This window comes from Saccopteryx bilineata, chromosome 2 (assembly GCF_036850765.1).
Source record: "Saccopteryx bilineata isolate mSacBil1 chromosome 2, mSacBil1_pri_phased_curated, whole genome shotgun sequence".
Lineage (NCBI taxonomy): Eukaryota > Metazoa > Chordata > Mammalia > Chiroptera > Emballonuridae > Saccopteryx > Saccopteryx bilineata.
The window spans coordinates 95304471-95316918 of NC_089491.1; the positions used below are offsets into that span (position 1 = coordinate 95304471).

Consider the following 12448-nt stretch of genomic DNA (forward strand, 5'->3'; position numbering starts at 1 on the left):
ATTCTTTTTTAGAAATCGGGATAGTGAATGGGGTGGGAAAAGAAGTGGGCTCCTGTGTGGTGCTGCCAATGCTTTGTTCTTGATCTGATGATCAGGATGGTGGCTCCTACATATTCAGTTTATGAAAACTCTTTAAGTGGTATACTCATGGCTCTATACATATTTCTGTATACTTCAATAAAAAGTTAAAAATGAAAAAGGCCATCAAATTTAAAAACCAGAGTAACACATGCTCAGTTATTGCACTTCCTCACCTATACTTCAGTAATATTTGTGGAAATGGAATCAAATAAGGGTGAGGAACAGGATATATTCAGTTGAATAAGCTCACACTCCTTGACCTCTGTGAGTTAGTGATGAATGTGGATATATTTTCCTTTAGTTTACATGGAGTAAGAGATCTAAGCTGACTTTAAAAAACTAAAACAAATCCAACCAGCCATAGAGCAACATAAGCACAAGAGACTCTTCACTTAAACTCTCAACATGGTTTTAGCACTACTAATTAAATAGGCAGTAACGTTTTGATCAGTTTGGATGGTCAGTGTTCTACAAGTTGTGCCAGTAAATTATAAAACATTAAAATAAAAAGGACCCATACATTCTTGGTTGACCCAAAGGACGAAAGTCCATAGATGGCTGAGTGTGTAAAAATATATTCTTTCAAAATTAAAGCACAGGAACAGAAGTGGGGGAGGGGGTGGAGGAAATTAAGATATTTTTAGCTTCGTAGCCCTGTATGAAACAAAAGACCTGCTACTAACAACTGGAAAGAGGGGTGTGGCATAGGCCATAAATGCTTATACTGTTTTGCAAGAAAGAACAAGTCCAGAAAGAAGAGCCCACCTCTATATAAATCTGTAGTGAATACACATAATACAAAAAGAAAAGACAATGTTACAGCTTCCCCTTTATAGATGATGAGTAGCTCATCTAACACGTGCTTATAACACTTAGGATGTAAAATTTTAGGTTTGACACTCAAGTGAAAAAAATCTGCCTTACCCGTAAATTTAATACAATTTAGTTTTTAATTGAAAATAAATTTTGCCTGACCAGGAGGTGGCAAAGTCGATATAGCGTCGGACTGGGACACAGAGGTCCCAGGTTCAAAACTGGAGGTCACCAGTTTGAGCCCAAGGTCACTGGCTTGAGCAAGGGGTCACTTACTCTACTGTAACACCCTACCCCCGGTCAAGTCACATGTGAGAAAGCAATCAATGAACAACTAAGGTGCCGCAATAAAGAATTGATGCTTCTCATCGCTTTCCCTTCCTGTCTGTCCCTATCTGTCCCTCTTCGTCTCTGTCACACACAAAAAATCAAAATTTTTTAATTTTTATTTATTTATTTATTTTTTACAGAGACAGAGAGTGAGTCAGAGAGAGGGATAGACAGGGACAGACAGGCAGGAACTGAGAGAGATGAGAAGCATCAATCATTAGTTTTTCATTACGCGTTGCAACACCTTAGTTGTTCATTGATTGCTTTCTCATGTGCCTTGACCGCAGGCCTTCAGCATACCGAGTGACCCCTTGTTGGACTCAGGGGCCTTGGGTTCAAGCTAGTAGGCTTTTGCTCAAACCAGATGAGCCTGCGCTCAAGCTGGCAACCTCGGGGTCTCGAACCTGGGTCCTCTGCATCCCAGTCTGACGCTCTATCCACTGCACCACCACCTGGTCAGGCAAAAAATAATTGTTTTTAATTCTGTGTAGTAGCCTAGTAAAAGTAAATGACTGAATAAAGTTGTTTTTAAAGAGGACCAGCCCCTAAATCTAGTATTTTTTACTTGAGAATTGACAGTGACTAACTAGGAACTAGCAATATATATGCTAGCAATATATATACTTCTTATTGTGCATGACCAATAAATCAAAGTTTTAAAAACAACTAGTTAGGGCCTAAGAGAGAAACTAATTAGAACACTAATAGAGAAACAAACTTTTGCAGCTCTCAGTGACAGCCTTAAAGACCTGCTGGTGCCCTGGCCCCCGCTCCTTCACTGTATGTGGAAGAGTCAAGGTCACGAGCCACGAGCAGTACAACATCAGGGCAGATTCAAGATAGAATGAATGAAAGTGAGAGGAACAGATTTTTTTCCCCCTTTGTTTGCTAGCCCTCCTTTCCTATCAAAGGGAAGGCAGAAAGAACAATGACCAGAGCAAGGGAAGCTTCTCTTGTTAGAATTCAGTTCCGTTAGGTCAAATAATAAGAGGTTTACTTAATTAATACCTGGCTTTCAAGTATTTGAGTAATCATCAATCCAAACCAGAACCAAAGGACCCAGACTAAAATCATTCTATCAAAACTCTGGAAATCTAACTTATAACACTACGCCTTTATAAAACAAAAAACCATGAATATGTTCTAAACATCACTGCAATAAAAAATGTGTTATTCCCTTTTTAAAAGAGAGATGTGCTTTCCTTATTTTCCCCTCCCCAAGACCAAGCTAACAACAATTAAGTCAAATCTTAAGTAAAAAAGACTTTACCTTTAATTTCTTATTTATCTTGCAACAATATCTGTATACCATTGCCAGATTGAGAGGTCCAAAATCTGCGTAGAAGCTTTAAAAGTGAAAAACAAAAACATATATGTATATTCTCAATGCCCTGAATACAAATGCTCTTTTGGAGCTACCAGCTCAAATTAAGAAAGTATACACCAAATTGTTATCAGTCACACAACTTAAAGGTACTGCACCTTAACTAGTGGAAGAGATATGCCGATAAATAATGTCTATTAAAAAATATGAAAGCTGGTTCACTGCCTGAATCTAACCTCCAATAACATATGAAAATACCTTCTGAATAAAATAGCTGTTTTCCTACACATATTTGCCCCCCGGTAAAACCCACCTTAGTACAATGGTGTATATTTCCTTGTACTGTGAAATATTAGAATTTCAAATATAAATTATTAAATTTAGAAAGATTCTTTCATTTTGATTTTCCCCCCTTAAGAATCTATTTTATTACTAAGCATTAAAGGAAAAACGTCCTGCAATTATCAGTCAACAGATTTATGATTTTCCATTTTTAAACATACCTTTAGATTCTTAAAAAAAAATTACTAACAATCTTTTAAAAAGCAGTACTTACTTCTCATATTCAAGTTCATTATCTATGCTGAAATAATGTACATTTGATGAACTCTTTGGTCTGCTGTAGAGAATGGCAAAACAAAGGCGATCTGAAATGGAAAAATTGCAATGTTCCTTCCTTCAGGTTATTTTTTTTAAATTTTTATATATCATGATACAACTCTTTTCAGATGAAGTCAAACTTTTATTTTTTTCCATGCAAGTTTTCAATGGTAAGGGTGCCAACAGATACTTTCAAAATGTTCCGCCTAGCTTAATGAGTGATAATAAACAAGCAAACTTGTTAAAGAAGAATTGCCTTGAATCATAAGTTTCAATAATGACAGCTGACTTTTCACCTAGCAACATGGCTTGATTTCTGGAGGAACCTCTCATTGCAAAACTTGAAGTTCCTTTGGACTAAGAAATCTGAGCAAATGGCAGCATGTGCTCCATGGCTAGCCATCAACTCAGATGACTTTCACTATGTGTCACACAGTGTTTTCAGGACATCCTAAAGAGTCATTCAGTAAGAAACTGTTTTAAATAGATGAAGAATGCTTTCAAAACTGCTTCAAAATGAATGTTTAGGGCTATAAAACACAAACAAAATGAGCCATATGTTTATCCAACTGTTCTTAGGGATGGATCGGTACCAGTTTTGTAGTGATTTTTACAATTAGGCAAATTAACATTGCAACAGAAGCAATGAGAGGTTTCTACATGAGTATGAGATGAATCTTGGGCTGCTGTTGAGGTTTAGCAAGAATAGTAACCAATACTAATAATGTTCAGAGGTCCTAACCTTCCTCTCCCGCCCTACCCCATTAAAAGTTGCCTAAAAATCCTTGGGGAAGCAAAGTAATCTGCAATACCTAGTAGAAAAAATACTAGTAGTGCTAGTAGAGTACTTACACTCAAATTGTGGCAAAATCTAGTCCAGTCTTTAAAACAGTTAAGAAACGAAGAATGTCAGCTGGCATTCTTTGCCTCAATAGTAATTTAAACAATTGTCAGCAATTCAAACTGACTCAATTGCTGTATTTATTCCCTCATAAACTACCCAACTAAAATGTCTTGCAACCACAAACACTCAAAAGGGCGGCAGAGCTTACTCGTTCGCAACCACAAATGACCCTTGATCCCCGTGCACAGTGACCGCGGATTTTGCTCCCTTGGGTGGAGAGACGCAATACACCTCCCAGCCAGGGGCTCCCCAATGCACAGGTCTGTTCACATCTGCCCCAAAGAGCAAGCATGTGTTGGGGCTTGGAGTCCCGGGAGGCCACCCACGCCCATGAGACAGCAAGGTTAAAGGCACCTCCTGACTTCCTCGAACTCAAGGCACCACCTGATGCTATCTAAATACGAGTGTCCCCGGGGGTGCCATTGACAGGCTAGCCCCACACCTTCCACACTCACCTTTGATCACCTCCGCCACCAGACGGGTCCCTGAGCCCTCCCGGCTCATGACTCCAAAGCATCTGGAAGGCGGAGCGGGGGAAGGACTGGATGGCCAGGGAACAACCAGCCGCTGAGAGAGGAGGCGCCGCGACCACACCCCCGAAGTTTAAAAAACAAAAAGTTTAAAGGGCCGCGTCTGAGCAGTGGGCACAGCCTCGCCCCTTGGCCACCCACTCCACCGCCTACACAGGCGCATATCCAGGAGTCAACCCCGGAAGTTCAAGACTTTTCAAAGGGCCCCAAACGGGGCGGCGAGAGAGAATCGGGCGTGGAAGCCACCCCAGGCACCCTGGCTGAGCTTCGCCCCGTCTCGGGGACCGGGGACGCCGGGCAGTTGGCGGAGGCTCCAGGCCCTCCAGCTTCCAAGTCTACATTCACAGTAGGGCCGTTCGGGGCAGCAGAGCACCAGGGAGCGGGCCTGGTGGAAGAAAGCAGCTGGGAAAGCCAGTGAAAGGACTTCTCGGAGAAGGACTAGGTGGTGAACCTGACCCAGGCGACACAGACTCGGGGCACCTCCCTAGCTGCCCTGGACTTCACCACCAGGGGGCGCTGCAGCAGGTCTGGGCGGGGAGGAGCAGCCCGGGAAAGCCCCGGCGCCCCGGCTCTCCAGTTGAGACCCGTGAAGTGTCGGGCTCGATGGAGCACTGGCGTCTTATTTACAACCGGCATCTTCAAAATTTTAAGGTAAGCCTACTACTACGCTTACTCATTCCTTTAAATTCTTTAGTATGGTTAAAAAGCAAAAATTCTGACACCATGCTAAGCAACCATTTAAAGTATTTTCTAAACCTATGTTCCTGTTAGTCTCAAGTGAAAAAGAATTAATATACAGTATGAGTATGGTCCCAATTTTGTTATACATAATGTGGTGCTGGAGTTGGGGGTCATTTTCATTCCCTCCTTCACTTTTCCAAATTTCCTACAGAAAAGTGTTACTTTAATAATCCATGAAAAATTTTGCACTGACCCTCCCTTAAAACAGACAAGCAATACACCAACAACTCTTTCCCAAGAATTACACTGTATATATAATCCCAAAACAATATACACATAATATATCACATAAACATTTTTGCCTCAAAACTAAACCATCCTGACTTTATTCTAACATTCCAGATGACTCAAAGACTTTTAATGTGAAGAAACAAAACCATCAGTTCTTTTTCTATGTGGTCCAACTGGAGAAGGGCTTTCTAAATGAAAATCTAAAAGCCGGAAGAGAATCGACTGCTAAACTGATCCTCATTTTTTAAAAAGGGTCTTGTGGCAACAGACACATAAACAATATTTTAAATTTATCTCACAAAGATGCCTACTTTCAACTTTATGTTCTTGAAAATTAACAAAATGCAAATTTAAACACAAGAGCAGTACAAATCAAAAGAATTTGAAAAGGCACTGAATAAGTGAGGCTGTGGGGAAACAGACATTACCTGTGGGTAGGAGTATAAGCTGGGACAACCTCCATTCATGGCAATTCAAGGCAACAAACTTTTTGCCACTCCAAAATATACCTTTTGGGATATTGCTTTTAAGCTGGTTATTAAGAAACAAAAGACTCAGAAAGAACCTTTGACCTTACCCTCTTCAGGAATTCAGATAGAAAAGCCTGCTTAAAGGGAGGGAGCATGACCTGAGCATCATAATCTAAATTAAATGCCGCAGACGGGGAGAAATCTGGCAAAGCCTGTTTACTGGACCTTCCTCGGTGTCCCATCGTTTCCGAGTGCACCAGCAGGAATCTGTTTATCACACGTCTGCTCTCTCTACTGGTAAATCCTCGGCTAACCCTTTGAAATCCCAGGCTCTTGTCTCCCTCTTTCATCCAGAATGGCATATAACCCTCAACTGTCCATGCCTCCTTGGACCTCATATTCACCCCCACATGTGCATCTGAAATGAACTTGAGACATTTTCTCCTGTTAATCTGTCTCCCATTACTCTGATTACTAGTCCAGCCAGAAGAATTTAGAAAATTGAGAGGGAAATAAATTTTTTGCACCCGCACAGAAACTTTCATAGAAGAAATGTTCAGAACACCTAAAACTGCAGGAGCTAATCTTATACGACAGATTGTTGTATTTTGTGCTTGCTTACTGAGAATATTTAATAAATGACTGCTGTGTGGAAAATGTTTTTATCTGAGACTGGCTTTTATTATATATAATCTGGTAGCAAGGTTGTGGAGGAGTGGATAAACCCCACCCATCTGGAGTTTTCCTACAATCACTGTTATCCATCAAGGAGTCCTAAGAGAGACCAAATTGGCTCAGGGCGGTTTCCATCGTGTGATACAAAAAGTCAAGATCTGTAAGAAATGATGACATCGGATCATTTACAACAACATGGATGGACCTTGATAACATTATACTGAGCAAAATAAGTAAATCAGAAAAAACTAATAACTATATGATTCCATACATAGGTGGGACATAAAAATGAGACTCAGAGACATGGACAAGAGTGTGGTGGTTACGGGGTGGGGGGGAGGAGAGGGAGGGACACAAAGAAAACCAGTTAGAAGGTGAAGGAAGACAATTGGACTCTGGATGATGGGAATGCAGCATATTCAAATGTCAAAATAACTAGAGATGTTTTCTCTGAACCTATGTACCCTGATTTATCAATGTCACCCCATTAAAATTAATTTTTAAAAAAAGTCAAGATCTGGCATCATTAACAGGTCCAAAAACACTTGGATCATAAAGATACTCAAGCCAAAAAGAGAAATCACACAGAAGAAGTAAAACAGTCAATTTGAACAGATACTTTTCTAGGATCCTAAGCCAAGAACTTTGATAAATTCTAATTCACCTACCAAAATAAGCTTTTCAAAGGGAAGAGATGATAAATAAATGATCTCTCATTTCAAATCTCTTGGCAATGAATGAAAAAAGACTTAATGAGTATATTTAATATATAACTGCCCTGACAGAAGCAAATTCTTATTCATACTACTCATTCTTTATCTCCAATGGTATGTCAAGGCCCCTGCTAAAAATGTTTAATCACAGTTCTGGGCCACTAGTCATATCAATAATTTTTTCTACAGAGAAAAACTTGTCAGGGAATTTTTTTTTAATTATCATGCCAGTTTGGCTGTGGTTTTTAAGAAAACAGTATAGAGAAGAGAGGATTAAGGGTACATATTAATATTTTTTATGTTAACCAGGACAAAAGATTTGAAGACACTTTATAAATTATAGGAATGGCCTATAAGCTCATGAAAAAGGCATTTAAGTCAGGGAAATGCAAATTAAAACCACAATGAAATACCACTTCACAGCCACTGGAATGGATAAAATCTGAATGATGACACCAATTGTTGGAGAATATATGAAAGCAATTAAAACTTACAAACATTGCTAATGGGAATCTAAAATGGAAAAGTTTAGCAGTTTCTTAACAAAGTTTCTTTAAAAAGTTCCATATACTTTCCCTATGATCCAACCATCCAACCCTTAAGAAAATACATACATACATATATATGTGTGTGTGTACTGTGTGTGTGTGTGTGTGTGTGTCCAAGAAGGTAAAACCCATGTATACAAGACTTGCACATGAACATCTGTAGCAGCTTTGGATGCCAGAAACTGGAAACCATGCAAACTTCCATCGAAAGGAGAATGGATAAACGGACTGTACTATATTCATACAATGGACACGACTCGGCAAAACCAAAACAATGAAGTGTTGATATACAAAATAAAATGGATGAATCTTCTAAAACACTACACTAAGCAAGAGAAGATAGCCACAAAAGAGTTCATGCTGTATGATTCTCAATACATAAAGTTCAATAACAGGTAAAAGTAATTTATACTGATAGAAATCAACAGTGGTTGTTTGGGGTAAGAGGGAATGAGGCTCAGAGGGAGCAGTAGTTCATAAGAGTAAACACTTGTTAACATTCAAACTGTACACAGAAAACTGTGCGTTTTACTGTATACAAGTTATACTTTACTTTTTAAAGGTGGTGGTGGGGTAGGTGAAGTGGCCCAAAAGAATTTTAGCTACAATTAAAAGTGGTCCATGGCCTGACCTGTGGTGGCGCAGTGGATGGAGCGTCTACCTGGAAATGCTGAGATCGCCGGTTCAAAGCCCTGGGCTTGCCTGGTCAAGGCACATATGGGAGTTGATGCTTCCAGCTCCTCCCCCTTCTCTCTCTCTGTCTCTCTCTCCTCTCTCTCCCTCTCTGTTTCTCCTCTCTAATAATGAATAAATTAATTAATTAATTTAAAAAAAAACTTAAAAAAAAAAAGAATTTTAGCTACATGAAAAGACTACAGAATTAAAATACTTTGTATAGAATATAATTAAGTATCCTAATCTATTAAGTGTATAATATAAACTATGAATTATAAATTACATTGCAACTAAAAAAAAAAAAAAAAAAAAACTACCAGAAAAGATATGATGTCTACTAGATTCTTTCAGAGATTTCTGAATATTTTTATGCTTCCCCAGTCTGTAAAAAACTTAGAAAAAAAAAAAGCAGTCTCCTCATATCCTAAAATCTTCATAAAGGAAAATTCACAGAAATAGAATTTATCTTTTAATGGAAAGATTATCAGCCATTCTTTATGTTCTATTAACATTATTTAAAAAATACTCTGGATTGAGAACAAGGAGAAAACTGTTAATACCGTATCATATGGCTCCAACTAAAACTTGCTTCAAGTCCCACAAATAACAGCAGAATTATCTGGTGCTCTTCTTTTATCTCCTCTCTCTCTTTATCTTAAAATACTGATCTGCTCCTGATCCAATTCACACTACCTAGAATACCACTGCCCAGCAGAACTTTCTGGAATGAGTGAAATGTTTAGTATCTGCCCAAGTGGACAGTGATTACTAAAGTAGACAGCATAAACTTAGAGGAAATATGCCCATCAGATTCTAATCTATAGCCTCTGACAAGTGGGTGCTAAGAAACAAAAGACCTGCAATAGCTAGAAAAACAAAAGCAAGGGAGCTGTGACTTTCTTTCTGTTCTGTTTCAGGACCTTTGGTTCTAAGTCTTGATCCTAACATCCAGCTCTTGATTTTCTCAGCTACTTGAAGAGAATGAGAGTTTCTGGACAATCAGAAACACCCCTTACCTAGAACACAATAGGAGTTCAGTAACTGTCTGCTTAATAAACAAATAAATAAATGTAGTTAGGGTAGACCAGCTAGAGGAAAAGGAAACTCTCATTTCCTGAGTACATCCTAGTCTAGGCACTTTACACATATTATGTCAGGTTTTAAATAAATTTTATAGATGTTGAATAAGGGAGAGTGAGTGAAAGAAACATCGACTTGTTGTTTTACTCACTTATGCATTCATTGGTTGATTCCTGTATGTGCCCTGACCAGAGATCAAACCTGCAGCCATGGTGTACTGAGACCAACTGAGCTACCGGGCCAGGGCTCAGTTATTTTTCACTTATGATATAGGTATTACCACCCTTATTTTACAGGTGAGAGAGCGAGTGCCAAGGAAGATTAAGTAACTCACACAGGGACAGTCAACTGTGACAATGGGATAAAACACAGCTTTGAACAAATGTAACCAATATACCCTGAATCAATTCACATATATGAGTATATATACCAGTAATTGCCCTACAGCATTAAAATAAAAAAGGCCCCAATTTCTCATTGTTATACCATGTGTGGTTTCAAGGAAAGCCTATTTTAAAGACTCAGGTAACTAACTTCCAAAACTGTTTATTTAATATATGGCAGCCCTGGACAGTGGCTGAATGGGTAGAGCATCAGCCTGGTGCATGGACATCCTCGGTTCAATCCCCACTGAGGGCACACAGAAGTGACCATCTGCTTCTCTCCCCTTCCCTCTCCTCTTACTCTCCCCTCTTCCCCTCTTGCCAGTGGCTTGATTGGCTCAAGTGTGGCCCCAGGTGCTGAGGATAGCTCTGTTGGAGTGCATCAACCTCAGGCACTAAAAATAGCTTGGTACTCAAGCATTGGTCATGATGGGGTTGCCGGGTGGACCCGTCAGGGCGCATGCAGGAGTCTGCCTCACTATCTTCCCTTCTCTTTACCCCACCTCCCAAAAAGATACGGCTCCCAAGGTTTATTATTTTATTTTTCAAAAGGAAAGGTTGGGCCTGACCAGGTGGTGGTGCAGTAGATAGAGCGTCAGACTGGGATGTGGAGGACCCAGGTTTGAGACCCGGAGGTCGCCAGCTTGAGCACAGGCTCATCTGGTTTGAGCAAAAGCTCACCAGATTGGACCCAAGGTCGCTGGCTTGAGCAAGGGGTTACTCAAGTCTGCTGTAGCCCCACAGTCAGGCACATATGAGAAAACAATCAATGAACAATTAAGGTGTCACAACGAAAAACTAATGATTGATGCTTCTCATCTCTCTCTGTCCCTATCTATCCCCCCACCCCCGTAAAAAAAAAAAAAAAAAAGTAAGAGTTGGAAAAAAAACAATGCAGTCCGCATCATATAATAAACAGATGCTTTGGCCCTGGCCAGATGGCTCCACTGGTTGGAGTGTTGTCCCAATGTACAGAGGTTGTGGGTTCAATCACTAGTTAGGTCACATACAGGAACAGATCAATGTTTTTTCCCTCTCAAATCAATAAATAAATTTTAAAGAAAAGAGAGATGCTATTCTTGAGCTTTTCCTTTTCCAAAATCAGTTTCCTTCAAAGCTTTGCTTCCTTGGAAAGGATGAAGGGTGGGATAGGGCGGGGCTGAAACACTCCAGGGGATCTGGAAAGACAGCAGGAAGCAGCCCGATGGTGGAAAAATAAGAAACAGAATGGCAGAATGGATGTTCACCAGAGCCCTCTATTACCCAGCCGCACAGTGTTAGCCAGCAGCGGCACACACTGCCTTCACTTGCAGGTCAGTTTTAACAGGACAGCTTTCCCCAGCAGTACCATTTAAGCTCTCTGTAGCAGTCCCACATGAAGCAGTAAGCCCAAGGATTTTAGAAAAACTTGCTTGTATACAATACTTTAATTGAGGAGAAAAAAAGCTCTTGGCTAAGTTTAACATCATAATTTTGAGTTAAGTCTTCTTTATGGTCTATAAATTTGAAATCTGATTAAAAAAAAAAAAGTTTTAAGAGCAATCAGTAAAAATCCAGGAATTTTAATGTCAATGATGGATTATATTTCTTACCTATTTTATAACAAAGTGGTACTTAGCCTGTCAGCGTAGAGCAGCTTTATATTTTACAGGGCTCCCAAGATAGTCACAACTGAAAACCCCTGCCTAGAAGCAGGAATGTTATCTGCCTGTTGAAGAAATTCTGATAAAATTTACACCTAGTGAGTATATTTTATTGTTTTTTTTAAGTCAAATGAATATTTACAAGCATTCTGTGCTTAACCACACCCCCTCAGTATGTCTGATTTCAAATATTCTGCTCCACTCCTAAAAGGAACTCTTACATTTGTCAGAGGCACTTACTTGCTTCAGATACAGCAAAACATTCTCTGAAATTTGAATTCTTGATCTCCAGGGCTCTAATATGTTCCAGGAAGGAATGCAAATAGAAATAGATGTGAAAATGGGTTGTTGTTGTTGTTGTTTGTTTGTTTGTTTTTTAACGATAAGGTTTTTTTTTTAGAAATCAAAAATAGCACAACATAATTTTCCATCATAACCATTTTTATGTGTACAGGACATTAGTGTTAACCATATGCACAGATGTCTCAAACTTTTTCATCATGAAAAACTGAAACTTTAGACTCACAAAACAGCAACTCCCATTTCCCTTCTCCCCCTAGAATGGCAACCACCACTTACTTTTGTTTTGTTTTTTTGTTTTTGTTTTTTTTTTTCTGAAGCTGGAAACGGGGAGAGACAGTCAGACTCCCGCATGCGCCCGACCGGGATCCACCCGGAACGCCCACCAGGGGCGACGCCACCAGGGG

At 39.6% G+C, this 12448-nt stretch overlaps 1 protein-coding gene across 11 annotated transcripts in view; it reads right to left on the reverse strand.

The window, feature by feature from the left end:
• Positions 1-12448, reverse strand: part of CDC14B (cell division cycle 14B) — a 117643-nt gene that overhangs the window by 72186 nt on the left and 33009 nt on the right. For 8 of the 11 annotated variants that reach the window (XM_066257406.1, XM_066257405.1, XM_066257401.1 and 5 more), the window contains exons 2-3: positions 3105-3195; positions 2495-2570 (exon numbers count right to left, since the gene is read on the reverse strand). In XM_066257406.1, coding sequence (XP_066113503.1) covers positions 2495-2570; positions 3105-3195 — 167 coding nt within the window. Of the gene's footprint in view, positions 1-2494; positions 2571-3104; positions 3196-4000; positions 4138-4507; positions 5204-12448 lie in introns of those variants that run through there. The other 3 variants (XM_066257404.1, XM_066257407.1, XM_066257408.1) reach the window with 2 other exon arrangements.